The sequence below is a fragment of the Stomoxys calcitrans genome, chromosome 1 (assembly GCF_963082655.1).
Source record: "Stomoxys calcitrans chromosome 1, idStoCalc2.1, whole genome shotgun sequence".
NCBI lineage: Eukaryota > Metazoa > Arthropoda > Insecta > Diptera > Muscidae > Stomoxys > Stomoxys calcitrans.
The window spans coordinates 184,799,053-184,817,674 of record NC_081552.1 but is presented as its reverse complement, the minus strand read 5'-3'; the positions used below and the strand labels follow the sequence as shown (position 1 = coordinate 184,817,674).

Here is an 18,622-nt window from a genome sequence, read left to right as displayed (position 1 = left end):
TGTTATGAATCGGACTATATTAAGATATAGCTGTCATATAGACCGATCTGCCAATAAAGGGTCTGAAGCCCATAAAAGCTTAATTTTTTAACCGATTTCGCTAGAATTTTAAACAATAAGTTATTTTTAGCCTCCTGACACCCAGCTTAAATATGGTTCTGATCCGACTTTATTTAGATATAGCTGCCGATCAGCCGATAAGGGAACTAAAGCCCATAAAAGCTTTATTTATTACCCGATTTCGCCGAAATTTGAAACAGTGAGTTTTTTTGAGCCGATATCCGATATCAGACCTTAATATGGTTCAGATCGGTTTATAATTGGATATTTCTGCCAAAAAGACCAATATCTTGTTCTACAAAATTAAACACTGACTTATGCGTATTAGACCACTCAATGGCCGTGCCAAATTTAGGTGCTTAAGTTATCCAATTTTCACCGGATTGTGACGAAATGGGGTTTACATATATACCCGAGGTGGTGGGTATTCTAAGTTCCGCCCGGCCGAACTTAATGCATTTTTACTTTGTTTTACCCTCCACCATAGGGGGTATACTTATTTCGTCATTCTGTTTGTAACTACTTCGTCTGAGACCCCATAAAGTATATATATTCTTGATCGTCGCGCCATTTTATGTCGATCTAGCCATGTCCGTCCGTCCGTCCGTCCGTCTGTCTGTCGAAAGCACGCTAACTTCCGAAGGAGTAAAGCTAGCCGCTTGAAATTTTGCACAAATACTTCTTATTAGTATAGGTCGGTTGGAATTGTAAATGGGCCATATCGGTCCATGTTTTGATATAGCTGCCATATAAACCGATCTTGTTATGATGGTCGTTATGCACAACGTGTTTTGTTATGATATCCAACAACTGTGCCAAGTATGGTTCAAATCGGTTCCTAACCTGATATAGCTATCATATAAACCGATCTTGGGTTTTGACTTCTTGAGCCTCTGGAGCGCGCAAGTCTTATCCGATTTAAATGAATTTTCGCACGAAGTATTTTGTTATGATATCCAACAACAGTGCCAAGTATGGTTCAAATCGGTTCATAATCTGATATAGCTGTCATATAAACAGATCTGGGGACTTGACTCTTTGAGCTTCTAGAGAACGCAATTCCTATCCGATTTGGCTGAAATTTGGCATGACGTATTTTATTCTTACATTCAACAATTGTGTCAAATAAGGTTTAAATCGGTATATAACCTGATATAGCTGCCATATAAACCGATCTGGGATCTTGACTTTTTGAGCCTCTAGAGGTCGCAATTATTATCCGATTTGCCTGAAATTTTGTACGACGGATCCTCTCATGACCATCAACATAAAGGGTGATTTTTTTGAGGTTAGGATTTTCATGCATTAGTATTTGACAGATCACGTGGGATTTCAGACATGGTGTCAAAGAGAAAGATGCTCAGTATGCTTTGACATTTCATCATGAATAGACTTACTAACGAGCAACGCTTGCAAATCATTGAATTTTATTACCAAAATCAGTGTTCGGTTCGAAATGTGTTCAAATTTTGACAAATTTTGTTCAGCGATGAGGCTCATTTCTGGTTGAATGGCTACGTAAATAAGCAAAATTGCCGCATTTGGAGTGAAGAGCAACCAGAAGCCGTTCAAGAACTGCCCATGCATCCCGAAAAATGCACTGTTTGGTGTGGTTTGTACGCTGGTGGAATCATTGGACCGTATTTTTTCAAAGATGCTGTTGGACGCAACGTTACGGTGAATGAACACATTTCGAACCGAACACTGATTTTGGTAATAAAATTCAATGATTTGCAAGCGTTGCTCGTTAGTAAGTCTATTCATGATGAAATGTCAAAGCATACTGAGCATCTTTCTCTTTGACACCATGTCTGAAATCCCACGTGATCTGTCAAATACTAATGCATGAAATTTCTAACCTCAAAAAAATCACCCTTTACGTGCTTATTATGGTCTGAATCGGTCTATAGCCCGATACAGCTCCCATATAAATCGATCTCTCTATTTTACTTCTTGAGCCCCCAAAGGGCGCAATTCTTATTCGAATTGGCTGACATTTTACACAGGTCTCCAACATATAATTAAATTGTGGTTCAAACCGGACCATATCTTGATAACGGTCTAATAGCAGAGTAAATCTTTTCTTATATTATTTTTTGCCTAAAAAGAGATGCCGGGAAAAGAACTCGACAAATGCGATCCATGGTGGAGGGTATATAAGATTCGGCCCGGTCGAATTTGGCACGCTTTTACTTGTTCTTACTGCGTTTTTAGGACAATAAAACAATTTTAAATTATTTTCAATAATATTTTGTTTTATTTGTTTTCTTTTTTTATTTTCTGTTTTTGTTATTTTCTTTCTATTCAAAATTCAATAAATTGTACCTAGAACTTACATGTACGAGTACATTTTCACGGACGCACGTACGTACATACGCCACATAATACACAAATATTAATTAAATTTATTTTTACAATAAATATTTACAATGCACACGAGACAACGTAGAGAGTAAGGATTGCGTTTTGTGTCAGACTGCATAATCGTCAATCATATTTTTTCTATTCGATGCTGTTTGCATTTCGAGCGATTTCTGTTGTCTGTTGGTAATTACAAATTGTCGCTGAATTGCGAGTGTTGCATTTAGATTGATAGCAAAACGAAAAAAAAAAATTAGCAAAACAGGTAACGGCAACTTAGATTTAAACTAAAACTAAAAATAAATACTGTGTGGGTACATCTATGGGGTGGGTGGGTAGTAGGATGGGGCAAAGCAATTGGCATGAGGATAGGCGACGTGGCATGCAGTCCAATGGAATTGGACAAATTTGCACTAATTGAGCAAAAACTTGGCAAACAATATGGCAACACCATCACCTTGCGTGTCACCTCTCAACTGATGTTGATTCAGGTAAACCTCATTAGCTGAATAAACTGCACACGGGGCTTAGCACAATCAATAGGCTCCAAGTGACTACTGCATTCAGTCAGGTGTTGAACCAATAATGGTCTCCCTCACTAATTTGGCACCCCAAAGTTAGGCTGACACAAAAATCCTTTGGAAATGAATTGCATATGTCAGCCTGGGAGGATAGGTTTACACCGCTGCCAACAAATGTAGGATGGATAATGTGCTATGGACTATGGTACTGCCAATCTCCCAGGCTGTATTTGTGGTGTTGTTAGCTATACCAACTCTCTGACTAGCATCTGTAATAAGTCTCATTCGGTAACACATCCCACTGCACACAGTAGGCATATCGGCAGTCATCATACTCCTCCTCCGCCATCTAGAGGCACTGCCGTTCTGGGCCTTTGTAAGCTGGACGCTGATGACAACCCATGTCTCATTAGATTCGTATAGTGCGGGTGATACTAGTAAAAACCCATGGCCTCCTTGGCCAAAAACTAACTGACAGTGTTGGGTGTTGCATTCTGCGACTGTTGTTGTTGTTGTGATTGCTGCGATTGTTGTTGCTGCTGCTGCTGCTGCTGTTGCTTAATACGCTCTTTGGCCTCCTGTTGGGCCTTTTTGGAACGTTTCCATTTCATGCGACGATTTTGGAACCAAATTTTAACCTGCGTCTCTGACAGCATCAGGCCACTGGCAACCTCAAATCTCTTGGGGCGGGATAGATATTTGTTCTGTTTGAATTGTTTCTCCAGCTCGAGCAGCTGCTGTGATGTGAAGGCAGTTCGTGGACGTCGTGTTTTGCCCAAAATGGCATGATGCGGATAGGCAGCCAATTCGGGTATGCGATGATGCAGCATACCGGCACGAGCCAAAAATTCAAATTGTAAATGAGATGGCATAAAATGCTGACCCATGGGAATCTGAAAAAAGGGGGAGGAGAGAAAGAGAGAGATATGAGTAAAAGTTGAAATTAGTTAAAAAGTTTTTTTTTTTTTTTGCCAATAAAACGAATTAGGAAACTTTGGTTTTATAAGAGGCCATTTTTAGTTAAAAAGTTTACTCAAATAGATTGGATGGAAACTGCGGTAATATTTTTCAGGTTTTGTTGGGAAAATTCTCATTGATAAGAGAGTAAGATGGTGGTGAAAAAAGTTTGATGCACTACAATTAGAAGAATTAAAGCTTCTAGAGAAGAGCTTTTGCTGTGTTGCAAACAAATGTTGGGCACTATGTATGCTGGTCGTAGGCTCAAAATTAGAGCACTTACACCGATACTAACTTAGACCTTGGTGGTATGGTGGACGACGATAAAGAGGAAGTGCAAAATTACAACATTACAGGTTCAAAGAACATGTTGCGTCGGTATAGACGGGGTGATGAGAACCATGTCTACTATGACACTGAAGATACTTCAACAAAAATGTATGGCCTATATATGCTAGGTATGAGCCAGCCATTACAGCTTTGAAACCTAAGAATGGATAGAAGTTATAAAACGATGTCGGTAGGGCATGTTGAAGGGCATAATTTTATTCTACATACCAAACTTCTGTCAAACCAACAAAAATTAAAGCTTCTAGGAACCGAACAGGGATGACCGAGAGGCAGGTTTACATGGGAGCTATATCAGGTTATAGACTATATCAAGTTATAGACTGGTTAGATTGAAAAGAGGGTGCAGATATTAATCCGCCCCATGCCACTATGGACACACACCTAAGCCAGTAATCGGCTTGTTATGCGCTCTAAAAACTATAAAGTAACCTCTAAAAAGAAAATTTTAAGTTAGGAATTCCGTGCTACTTACAAAATCCTTAATTGTTTTCAATACCACTCCCCTAAGTTGATTCATGTCTGATATTGTGTCTCCACCTAAGTACCGATATCTGTTGGACGCAAATGCCGGGCAATGACAAAGGAAATGCTCCAACGTCTCATCATCTTCCCCACATGCATGGTCAGTATAGCTATTGGTATCATAACGGGACACATAGGACTACGGACTACACATGCTACTGATACTGATGCTAGCATGTGTAGTCCGTAGTCCTATGTGTCCCGTTATGATACCAATAGCTATACTGACCTCCTTCTTGCTTCCTTTCAGTAATAACCTCGCCTTCTCACGATCTGGATCCCTCTATTGGATTTTCGCCGTCCTACCGACCGTTCCACTGTTCCACAATGTTACATGCGCGTTCGTCGCCCACTGCCTTAACTCGAACTGCGTCGACCCGAAAGGCTTCGGGTTAACCATGTATATTGACGGCAGTCCTCTGGCCTTCACCGCCAAATCGTCTGCCTTTTCTTTCCTTTCATTTCCCTTACTCCGTTATGGACCGGCACTCAAACGATGCGGATTTTGCCATCCTCAGAGAAGGCGTTTAATTTCCTTCCTTCACTGCAAGACTGCTCGTGACGTTACCGCCCTGGTTGTTATTGCCTTTATGGCAATTTTACTGTCGGTAAAGATGTTCAGACTCGACGTCCTCGCGTTAACACCACACCACTTCACGCATTCCATGATCGCCCGGATCTCCGCCTGCAGGACCGTATTATGGCCAGATACTCTAAAACAGATCTCAGTCCCTGGGTCCTCAATGTAAACCCCCAGGCCCACTCTGTCCTCTAGCTTTGATCCATCCGTGTAACATGATCTTTCAGATGGCAGTACTAGGGTTCCGTCAATCCAAGACTTTGCCGATGGCAGCAGTGCCTCGCAGTCGACTTCAAGGTTCATCTCAGGTATCCGATCGGAAACCTCTTCCTTTTCTTCCAGGTTTCCTATCGTCGCCTCGATTATACCACGATGGTATGATCTGCTCCCATCCTCAATCCATTTTCCCATTGCCTTAAGTCTCATAGCCGTAGTGGCTGCTTCACACTTAATCTATATGTCAATGGGTCAAATATCTAGAATAGTCTCCAGTGCCCTAGTGGGCGTGGTCCTCATCGCTCCGCCTATGCCAAGACAACATGTTCTCTGAACCTGTTGTATAGTCCTTATGTTGCACTTTTTCTCCATTGCAGTCCACCAAACTACTATGGAGAAGGGCTCAAAAATTCAAATCGGGTGATCAGTTTATATGGGAGCTATATCAGATTATAGACCGATTGGGACCATGCTTGGAAAAGGTGTTGAACACCACATGCAGAATTTCAGCCAAATCGAACAAACATTGAGGCAAGTAAGGGCTCAAGAAATCAAATCGGGAGATCGTTTTATGTGAGAGCTATATCAGGTTATAGACCGATTGGGACCGTACTTAGAACAGTTGTTGGAATTCATAACAGAACACCACTCGCAAAATTTCAGCAAAATCGGACAAAAATTGCGGCTTGTAAGGGCTTAAGAAATCAAATCGGGAAATCGTTTTATATGGGAGCTATATCAGGTTATAGACCGATTCGAACCGTACTTTGCCCAGTTGTTGGAAATCATAACAAAACACCACATGCAGAATTTCAGCCAAATCGAACAAACATTGAGGCAAGTAAGGGCTCAAGAAATCAAATCGGGAGATCGTTTTATATGGGAGCTATATCAGGTTATAAACCGATTAGGACCGTACTTTGCCACAGTTGTTAGAAGTCATAATGGAACACTACGTGCAACATTTCAGCCAAATCGGATAAAAATTGCGGCTTCTAATGGCTCAAGAAGTCAAATCGGGAGATCGGTTTATATGGGACCTATATCAGGTTATACACCGATTTGGACCGTACTTTGCACAGTTGTTGGAAGTTATTACGAAACATCACATGCAAAATTTCAGCCAAATAGGACAAAAATTGCGGCTTCCAGAGGCTCAAGAAATCAAATCTTGAGATCTGTTTATATGGGAGCTATGTCTAAATCTGAACCGATATGGCCCATTTGCAATCCCCAACGACCTATATCAATATTTAGTGTGTGTGCAAAATTTAAGGTGCTAAGTTTACGCATTCGACTGCTATCGTGATTTCGACAGGCAAAGTTTCAACTCAATATCAGACAGACAGACGGACTGACAGGTCTAGACCTGTTTAGATTTTTACGACGACCAATAATATCAATATATGGTTGTAAACGAAATAACAAAATGAATTTATCCCCAAACTTCGGTGGTGGGTATAAGAACAGAATGATGAGTTTGGTATACATCTCCCACTTTATTAGATGGGTATATTTTTTTGCAAATGAAAATTTGGCCATAAACATTATCTTAAGGAACAGGGGAAAAATCCTCACATATCAAGGAGTGCTGTCCTTTACAAATTGAAGCTCCATGACAAGGGACCTCCTTTTTATAGCCGAGTCTAAACTGCGTACTGTAGAGTGAAACCTATATGAAAAAAAATGGTTTTACATGGCTTCCATGCATTCGCATAGTACCCCACAAATGTCGCCAGCATTAGGAGGGGATAACCAACGCTGAACACTTTTCATTCCGCTTTTGCCAGTTTTCGAAACCCGGCATTCAGCCTCGCAGGCGGACATGCCAATCCCAACGCTACGGTGGCCTCTAGGGCCTCTGTCACTGGTGTCAATAAAAAGTTCGTAAGTAGAATTGCCTGTCCGTGGTCGTATACCTTACCCCTTACCCAAAAATTCTATTTGAAACCCATATCCTCCATTTTACTTTTCGATCACAAAAAGCGAAATCCTAATGTTATGATTGAAGATAAACGATAACTCGTGACCACACGACGCACAGTGGGATAGAATTGAAAAAACAATAGTAAAAATTATGCCTATTAACGGATAGAGATAACTCTTAAAAATTGAAATAGCTGGAGCCGTATTGATTTCAAGGCCCCAGGTGGTCCTGACGCCATTTTGGCAGAACCCTTAAGTTGGTCACTTTGGCATTTCAAAAAACTGTTCGGGCAGCCAAATCTTCATTTGTAGAGTATAGCCAGAATGACTTCAACTATGGACCCCAACATTAAAAATAAGTATGACCCGAATCGGTCTAAAATTTGATATATCCATTATCTTGTTTGCTTATAAAGGGATACCGGGCAAAGAACTCGACAAATGCGATCAATGGTGAAGGGTATATAAGATACAGGCACGCTTTTACTTGTTGATATTTTAACTTTTATTCTCCAATAATACCTCAACGAAGATAATCTCAAGTTTCGATTCCCATAAAAATTTTAAGGTAAACTTACCGGTATTGGCTTTCCTGAGGGATCCAGTGGCCTGTGGAATGCTGAACCACCATGCGCAAGCAGATGATAGGGATGACCGCCGGCATAAAGGGGAAAATCTTGAGGTCTTATGGGACTATGAGGTGGCACAGGTTTTTTAAATTCATCACCCAACTCCATACCATGCATGCCCAAATGCTGTTGATCCTCACAGCCAGGACTAATTGGCGGGCTAGAGCGATGTGAAGAGGAAGGAGATTCAGATCTGCAAATAATAAGAGAATAGAAGAATTCAATGATACAAAATTTTGTGTTAACCTGTCATAATTATCTTAATTAACCCACCACAATAGGATTGGGAGTATACTTATCTAGTCATTCTATTTTTAAGACTTCAAAATATTTAGACCCTACAAAGAATATATATTCTTAATCGTTTGAAATTTTGGGTCGATATAGCCATGTCCGTCGGTCCATCTGTCCGTCCCTTCCTCTGTCGAAATCACAATAGCGTTCTAACGAATAAAGATATCCTCTTGAATTTGTGCACAAAGACTTCTTAAAGATGTAGGTCTATGGGGATTCCAAATGGGTCATATCAGTGCAGATTTCGATACAACCTTCATATAAACCGATGCCCAATTTTGACTTATTGAGCCTTTAGGGACCTCAATTTCCATTCGTTTTGGTTGAAATTTGGCACAAGGACTTGTGTTCCGACTTCCAATATCAGTGACGAGTATGAACCGGATCGGTCAATTAACTGGTATATCCCCCATATAAACCGGTTCCAGGATATGACTTCTTAATCCCCTAGCAGATTAAGTCCGATTTCTTTGAAAGTTGGTATAGCGAGTTGTCCCTTTTGAATACGGCCCAGATCGGTCCAGATTTGGATGTAGCTGCCATATATACCGATCTTCCGATTTAATGTTTTAGGCTCATAAAAGACGAACTTATTACTCAATTTCGCTGAAATCTTTCACAATGAGTTCTGTTAGTACCGAGTATGGTCAAGACCAGTTTGTATTTATGGTCTTGGACCCATAACAGGCATATTTATTGTCCGATTTCGTTGAAATTTGATATAGCTAGTTGTGTTATGGCCCTCGACATCCCCTTTCAAGATCGGTTCAGATTTGGATATACCTGCCATAAGTAACGATTTCCCAATAAAAGTTCTTGGATCAATAATAGCACGTTTATTACTCGACTTCACTGAAATTTGACACAGTATAAGGCTCTTCGGCATTTGTATTCAATATGGTTCAAATCGGTCTATATTTGGATAACGCTGGTATATACATATATCGGTCTCCAGATTTGAGTTCTTAGGCCCATAAAAGGTGAATTAACTGATAAATTTGGTACAATGAGCTGTATTAGACTCTTACATAGCCTTCCTGAATATGGTGGAGATCAGCCTATATTTCGATTTAACTGCTAGGCGTTCATCAACGATGCATTTTTCACCCTATTAAAATATGAGGAAAGATGGTTAATAAATATATATACCCGATGTGGTGGATATCCAAAGTTCGGCCGGGCCGATCTTAAAGCCTTTTCACTTGTTTTAGAATAATTTAAATACGAACAGAGCAAATAAAGGCAATTTTTAGCGAAATCCATGGAGGTGGGTAACCAAGAATCGGACCGGCCGAACTGAGCACATTTGGGATCTCCTGATGCTTAAGAATCCGTATCGGATGATTTTGTGTATAAAAGCTTTATCTGATTCGCGTCATCCATAGCCTGTTAGGTTAGATTAGATAAGTTGAAAAGAGGGTGCAGATATGAATCCACCCCATTGCACTATGGACATACACCTAAGCCAGTAATCGGCTTGATGTGCGCTCTTAAAACTATAAAGTTTTTTGTCTCCAGCTAAGTTCCGGTATCTGTTAGACGCGAAAGCCGGGCAATGACAAAGGAAATGCTCCAACGTCTCATAATCTTCCCCGAATGCCCTACATCCATAGCTTGCCTTACATCCATAGCTTGCCCTACAACGATAGCTATTGCATGCGACGTTCTGTTATGACTTCTAACAACTGTGTTAAGTACGGTCCAAATCGATCTATTACCTGATATAGCTCCCATATAAACCGATCTACCGATTTGACTTCTTGAGTCGTTTTAAGTCGAAATTTTTGTCCGATTTGGCTGACATTTTGCATGTGATGTTCTATTACGACTTTCATCAACTGAGACTCCATAAAGTATCTATATTCTTGATCGTCAAGTCATTTTAAGTCGATCTAGTCATGTCCGTCCGTCTGTCTGTCTGTCGAAAGCACGCTAACTTTCGAAGGAGTGAAGCTAGCAGCTTGAAATTTTGCACATTTACTTTTTATTAGTGTAGGTCAGTTGGGATACTAAATGGACCAAATCGGTCCATGTTTCTATATAGCTGTCATATAAACCGATCTTGGGTCTTGACTTCTTGAGCCTCTAGAGGGCGCAATTCTTGTCCGATTTGACTAAAATTTTGCACGTAGTGTTTTGGTATCACTTCCAACAAATGTGTTAAGTACGATTCAAATCGGTTCATAATCTGGTATAGCTGTCATATAAACCGATCTAGGATCTTGACTTCTTGAGCCTCTAGAGGGCGCAATTCTCATTCGATTTGGCTGAAATTTTAAATGAGATGTTTTGCTGTGACTTCCAATAACTGTGCTACGTATGGCGCAAATTTGTATATAACCTGATATAGGATCTTGACTTCTTGAGTCTCTAGAGGGCGCAATTCTCATTCGATTTGGCAGAAATTTTGTACAACGGCTTCTCTTATGACCTTCAACATACGTGTGTAATATGGTCTGAATCGATCAATAGCTTGATACTGCTGCCATATAATCCTATCTCCCGATTTTGCTTCTTGGGCCCCTAAGAGGCGCAATTCTTATCCGAATGAACTGAATTATTGCACAATGACATCTACAATGTTCAGCATTCATTTATGGTCCGAATCGGACTATAACTTGATATAGCTGCAATAGCATAACAGTTCTTTTTCAATATTCTTTGTTTGCCTAAAAAGAGAACTCGACAAATGCGATCCATGGTGGAGGGTATATAAGATTCGGCCCGGCCGAACTTAGCACGCTCTTGCTTGTTTTTTTTTTTTTTCAATTGTCTACAGAATCATAACTCTTTAACTCTTTTTCAAAACGAAAGACTTCTTTCACCCTTTTATCTTCTAACCCACTGTGTTGATGCAAACACCATTAGTTTAAGATTTCACTTCGACTTTTTTTTATTTTTTCAGTGCAAAAGAAAAATTTTCTTTCTTATTGTTGACTTATTTGAATCTTTTTTCAGTGTAAAAATGAATTTTAAACTCTTATGGCATATCTGAATATCATGAAATTGTACCCATATCTTAAAATGTTTCTCGAAGTGACAATGTCCTTAAGTACTTAAATTGGTTGATTTTTAAGTACAACTCATAATTTAATATCAATTATTGGCCACACATGGCACAGATAATTTGAGTCGTTTACATTTTTCTTCAAGTGTCATTTTGTATTTTATTTCATAACATTTTGTCCACATTGTTAGTTAATGAAAAAAGCCTTTGGCGAACAATAGCACCACACGCCCTTCCTGCACCCCACTCCCTAAGTTTTGGTAGGTGTGTCTTAACGAAACTCTGCTTCATGGCAAAGCGTGGGATTTTTTAAACGTTACACTTTTTTCTGCCACCATTTACTTCGATTGAATAATCTCACCGTTTACAAGTTATGACTCTTCTTGCGGGCATTTCGTTTGCCCGCCATTTATTTTCTCAAGCATTTTTTAATGGTGTAATTGTTGACCATCCATGCGATAACTGGGCTGGTCTTAACCTCATTTGTTAATGTTTGATTTGCTTTTGTGATATGATGAGGTACAAATTGTTATTAAATACAAAAATAGGGGCAATAAGTTGACAGGATGACAATACTGTAGGGCTGGTGAAAGAAAAACAACCACATCCAAACCAAGGTATAAACAATGGCGAAATGTTAGGCAATTTGGGCGCATAGAATAAAATATTTGATATACAAGTCATACATCTTTGAAAGGGTCAGTATGTATATTAAACCTAATCGGTTAAATCGATTTTTGGGCAACCAATGAGAACCATACTCGGAAAAAAACTCCAAATGTATCTTCTTTACCTCCTGGAGAATGCAATTCTTATCCGAATTGGCGGCTGAGGTTTGCTGAGTCCTGTTATAGTTTCTAACAGCTATGCCAAGTATGTGTTGTCCGAATCGGTCAAAAACTAGAAATAGCTCCCATATTAATCGAACTTCCGATTTTTTCCCCGACGGTTGTTAGTGTGCTAGGGTTGGCGGGGGCGGGGGTCGTGGGTCGTGGGTGCGATTTCCACCAGAGACCTTGGTCTGTCGCTACTGTGGTATCATAATAGACTTAAAATTATCTATGTGAGTCTGTTAAGGACTGCCAACTCTTACCTAATCTACCGGCCGTGGTTAGGTACAAGTTAGAGCTGGGTCTTGGGAAATTCATACAAAAGTGTTTGGAAAGTACCAAAAGGTAATAAATGCCAGTACGGAAGGGCAAGAACCAGTAAGGAAGAACAAAAGTCGGGCCGTGCCGATCATAGGCGCTAGGCCTACCATATAAGTACAATGTGGGCGCTATATCCAATTCTGAACCAATTTTGATGGACCTCGGCGAATGTTTTCAGATGGGTTATTAAACAATCCGTATCAAATTTGGAGCAAATATGTTCAAACTGTAATAACTACGATTGACAAACGAGAACATTATTGCAAATTACCCAAAGTCTGAAGAACATATATATGGGACCTTCATCTAAATCTGAACCGATTTTGATCCAACTTCTTAGATATTGTGGTAGGCTTTGAGGAAAGCGTTGTGCACAATTTTGACAAGATTGGTCAATAAATGAGCTTGCAGTGGCTGTAGAAGTGAAAATCGGGCTATATACCTATATGGCAGCTATATCTAAATCTGAACCGATTTCTATGATATTCACCAGTAATATTGAGAATCATAAGAAAATCCTTCCTCCTCCTCTCGAGAGAAGCGGTTAACAAATGAGCACTTTATTGCAATATTTCTCAAAATCGAAAGAATATTTATGTGAGAGCTATGTCTAAGCCTGAACCGATTTGAAACTTCTCAGATATTGCGGTAGTTGTCGAGGAAAGCGTTGTATTTCGGCAAAATTGGTCAATAAATGTTCTAGCAGTGGCTCTAGAGGTGAAATTTGGGCTACCGAAAGTGGTACCTAAAGTGGTCTAATTATAAATCCGTGCAGGACAGAAGTAGATATTTTCAACAGAAGATACAAGTTGACTACAGTGGCACCTGTCTCCTTGGGAGAAGAGAATGTTCCATTTACAGATAATGCAAAATACCCGGGTGTTTTGCTCGACAGGGCAATGAACTTCAAATCCAACATTTTGAAAAGGGCAACTTTTGCCCTATACACCTGCAAGAGAGCCATTGGCAAAAGTTGAGCGTTTAGACCTCAGTGTCATGCATTGGGTATATTCTGTAATTGTCAGACCTATAATGCTATATGGTGTTGTGGTCTGGTAGACGGCGCATCAAAAGACCACCTACTACTCAATACTTAACCGGATCCAAAGGATGGCTTGTTTGTTCATCACAGCCGCACGGAGGACGACACCATCTGATGCACTGAATGCATCAAGCAGAGATACTTGCAATGAGCAAAATGCAAATTTTGCACATGAACATTCCACTAAGGAACAAGGATAAACTTCTCACATATCAATGAGTGCAGTCCGATTCAAGTTTTAAGCTCAAAGATAAGGCACCTCCTTTTTATAGCCGAGTCCGAACAGCGTGCTGACACCTCTTTGGAGAGAAGTTTTTCCATGTCATAGTAACATTCAAATGTTGCCAGCATTAGGAGGGGAAAACCACAGCTGAAAATTTTTTCCGAAGGTCTCGCCAGGATTTCAACCCAGGCTTTCAGCGTCATAGGCGGACATGCTAACCTCTGCGTTACAGCGTGGGCTCTTCTGTCAAAAATATAATGCTATATGGTTTTGTGGTTTGGTGGACGGCGCTTCAAAAGTCCACCTTCTGTTCAATACTCAACCGGATCCAGAGGATAGCTGGTTTGTGCATCACAGCCGCACTGAAAACGATACCATTTGATGCACTGAATTTAATGCTACATCTAATGCCTCTGGACATTATAGCTACCCAAATTACAGCGACCATTTCCAAACTTAACGACCAGGTGGGTTTTGGGTGTACTCTAAAGATCTAGAACTGGTCATATCGAAAAGGTTACCCGACCACTGCAGCGTGTATCAAGTGGAGATTCTTGCAATTAAGGAAGTGGTGCAATGGCTAAGATATAATGTCATTACGTCGATTGACATAAACATCTTCTCAGACAGCCATTAAATCCCTGGAGAACGTATTTCTGAACACTGCCATCGATTGTCGCAGTTCTCTGAACAGTTCAAAATTCACCTATTCTGGGTGCCGGGCCACAGTTTCATCCCAGGGAATTCTAAAGCGGATGAGCTTGCGAGACTAGGAACTAGCCTACACATTCCAGGGACACTGGAATGTGTGGGTATGCCTCTAGCGACTTGTAAGCTAAGTTTTCAGGACCAGGCCCAAAGGACAACGAATGATAGATGGTCGCAAAGAGAGGGCTGTGAACATTCCAAAACTATGTGACCTAATCTAGACTCGAAGGGGTCTACCTCTTTGCTCTCATTGGCTAGAACAGATGTCTCAGTCGTTGTGCCCATCATGACAGGTCACTGTCTAATCGGAAAACATGCTAACAGACTAAAGGTTGGAGCAACGACTTTTACAGAAGCTGTGAGGACATCGAAGAAGAAGAGACTATAGAACACCTTCTGTGTGTGTGTCCCGCACTAGCAGTCAGAAGGAGTTCCGCTTTAGGTTCTCATTCCTTTGAGAACCTGCCGAATTTAGCGGATGTGAACATTCGCAAGTTATTAGGCTTTTTAAAACGAAATCACCATATTGACCGATTCGAACTTATGTTGTAAGTCACAAGATATGGGTTTAGGCCAAATTTCAGCATGAAATTTAGGCTTATAAGGGTTGAAGAAATCAAATCCGGTGATCGGTTTATATGGGATGGCATGGATGTTAAAAGTCGTAACTCAAGTTTTTGTTTCAAATTTCAGCTAAATCGGAGGAAAATTGAGGCTTCTAAGGTCTAAAGAAGTCAAATCCGAGGATCGCTTTATATGGGGGCTATATCAGTTTTTAGGCCGATTTGTATCATGCTTGGATGAGAATTGAGGCCTCTAGGAGCTCAAAAAGTAAACCATTTTTCCAAATCTGAACCACAATGGGGCATTTGAAAGTCTGCTGTTTGCGTCTTCCTCACATAGAACGTCTGCTGCTTACGTCTCCCGCGCATGCAATTGACATGAGTTTCACTGAGTGTGTTGGAGGAGCTCAAAGACCTCTTACTTACTTTGTCATTCCGTTTGTAACAATGCAAAATTCCCATTGTAAGCATTCTAAGTCGATCTAGCGGTGTCAAGTCGGTCTTCCGAAAAAATAAAGCTATTCGATACAAAATTTTCCCAATGATAAGGTCTCAATCAATCTATTATCCTCCATCTTCCGATTTTACTTCTTGAGAACTTACAACTGCGAATCAGAATACAAAAATATGTAAAATTTCCCTACCCAGAGGTGTGCCTAAGAGGTGACCCTAACTTTGGCTGTAAAAAGAAAAATCTATTTGACTTGTCCGTTTATTTAGCTTTCGCTGCACAACAATTCGCCTGTTCGCCCTGTTTCAAGTTTAGAATTCCTATTGCTTTATTTCTTGCTTGCTTAACTCACCTTGACATGCCGTCGGGTGACGGTGAATCATATTCACGTGATTCATGGATTCGTTGCAAGGCCTCCTGTTCCGTCATACCGCCAGCGGCCACCGCTGCAGCGGACATTTCGCGGGCATATTGCAGACCCACAGCTGTTAGACGATCATCTAAGGGTGAGGGTTTAATGCTTAGGCCTTCCGGGGATTGCGTCTCATGGGCACCTTGATTTTTCGCCAATAAGGCATCAATGCAAAATGACTTTTTCGGTTGAGTTTGGGTAACGGGGGGGGAAATTGAGGCCGTCGGTGAGGGGGCACCGGCAGGTAAGTGTGTGAGGCCATTGCCAGCTGAATGGGCGGAAGAGGAGTTATTGATCATAACAGTACCTAAGGGTAAACGGGGCATGGGATAGACACCATTAACCAAAGCGGAAGCAGCGGCAGAGGTATGACCCATGGGTGGAGGCGGTATGCTTTCATATAGCCGCTGTTGGGCATTTAGCGAGGCGGGAAATATACGCTGATCTCTCAAATTAGCCGCGGAGGGGGGTAACGGAGGCAAAGAATGCATGTTGCTGTTACCCGTAGCCAAGGGCAAAGGTTGCACCAGCAATGGCAAGGGACCGCTTTGCGTTACAGCTTGGCTGTGGTGGTGATGATTGGCGGCGTTGTGAAGCGAATCTTCTTGAGCGCCGTTGTGGTGTCTGGGTGAATTCGAATTGGAATGGGCTGGCGGTGAACCAACTAAAGATCGCTGGGGACTATGAGGCAACAGTTGAGGGGATCTTGGTGATCTGGGCGAAAGTGTGGAACGTGTATTGGAATCGTGTTGATAATCACTGTTAGGTGAGGAAGCTGATGTATGCTCGGAATGTTGCTGCTGCTGCTGATGGTGATGATGCTGAGCGGCGGCTATGTGATTAAGAAACTGTGATAAATTTTGTTGATGTTGCTGGGATTGTTGATGGTGCTGTTGTTGCTGCTGCTGATGTTGTTGCAATTGTTGCAACGTGGGTGGTTGGGACACCTGAGCACTAGACATATTTTTTGCAAGCAATTTTTTCTTAAAATTGTTTTATTTTTTGTTTAAGCACACAAAAATCAATTTCTTTTTATTTATTTATTTTCTTCTAATCACTCTCTTAATTTTCCTTTGATGTAGTTATTATTTTTCATTCAAAATTTCTAATTATCTTTGGTTTGTGTTGTTTTTTCAATTGGAATGGTCTTTTTGTTGTCACTTCTTTTTTTGTTTTGTTTTAAGCGGAAGCACATCCGTTCCACGTCGTTATCATTCAAACGCGTTTCAACGACTGTAAGAAACCAGTCAACAATTCTCAATCAAATACCTCGTCTAAACGATTTCATATCACTTACACGCAGAGATTACACACACACGCACACACCCATTGCCACTCATTTCCTCCACTAAAAGGTTTTTAAAGGCCAGCCACACACTTTATCGCCTTTATTAACAGCGCCACCTTTGCTAACGCAGCACTCTCTCACAAGTGTACGCTCGCTCTCTCTCTCTCTCTCTTTTAATCTAGCTCTCCTGTGTGCTAAGCACTCCATTATAGTGTTTGTTTTTTTTCTGTTATTTTGCTGCTCTACCAATCTCGCTTTTAGGTGTTTTGCCATCACTCACACTCATCATTTTTTCAAAAATGGAGTAACCGCAAACTATTGCCTTCTCTTTCTAGAGCATAACAGCCTTAGCAAGACTCATGTGTATGAGTGAAATCAGTACTAGCTGCAAGTTATCAACAAAAACAAGAAATGGGCGGGTTTAGCTCCGCATGTCTGATGACTGGCCAAACACAGGGTGATATTGCTTGCCCCTCGTTATGCTAGGAAGCAGAAGAACACTCTCGTTCTCCAGCATGGCCATGATTAGATTGGAATTGTTGGTAATTGGAAAGGTGTGGCATTTATTGGTGGTAAGCGGCAATTGCAAAAGGCCACCACACAACTCATCATCATTGGCGTTGAATTGCGCTTGTGAAACCTAGAGTTACCATGGAATAATTGTTTCTAGAGTACAAGCATCTTGGTGTGGCTATGAATTTATTGAACTAAGAAAACTTGGATAACGGATTGTTATTGGAATTAGAAAATTCCAACAATAACAAGTAAAAGCGCGCTAAGTTCGGTCGGGACGAATCTTATATAACTTTGAATGACTTCTCAAATATATAGGAAATAAGCTGACCCGGGCCCGCTCCGCTGCGCCTTCTTTTACTTTATATGGAACAAAAGTTTCCTTGGAATATTTATTTTCGACAATTAAAGAGCTTTTAGTGAAATACCATGCTACGAATATAGTATATCGCTTGACTAATTGTTTAACAATATAAGTGCCTTTGTCCGAATCCCATATGATCTTTATTGGTATACGAATTTTAGTTTGGATATAAGGTGTACTCCATTCTTAAAATACTTTATTTCAGCCCGCTACTCTCATGATATCTGATTTAGGGGTGTTTTCGGGGGTGAGGTGGTCCCCCAGGCACTTGGCCCTGAAAAAATATCAGTATCATGCTCTTCTTTCAAAAACCATTTATTTAAACCCCATATTGTCATTGGTTTAGGTGAGTTTACACGATGAGGCGTCCCCCAAACAAATGGCCCAAATTAGGTTATCAAATTCGTTTTCTAATCTTAAATACCACATATTGGCATGGTCGAAAAATGTTTACCCTTTGGGGGTTGTTTTGGGGATCAAATT

General features: G+C 40.7%; 1 protein-coding gene across 1 annotated transcript; it reads right to left on the bottom strand.

Annotated features, from left to right (window-relative positions):
• Positions 1 to 2,375: 2,375 nt before the first annotated feature.
• Positions 2,376 to 17,195, bottom strand: LOC106089605 (alpha-protein kinase 1). Its single transcript, XM_013255505.2, has 3 exons — positions 15,915 to 17,195; positions 8,073 to 8,316; positions 2,376 to 3,835 (listed from the first exon to the last, which is right to left on the bottom strand). The coding sequence occupies exons 1-3, from the start codon at positions 16,934 to 16,936 to the stop codon at positions 3,410 to 3,412; spliced, it is 1,692 nt and encodes a 563-aa protein (XP_013110959.2). The 5' UTR covers positions 16,937 to 17,195; the 3' UTR covers positions 2,376 to 3,409.
• Positions 17,196 to 18,622: the final 1,427 nt, after the last annotated feature.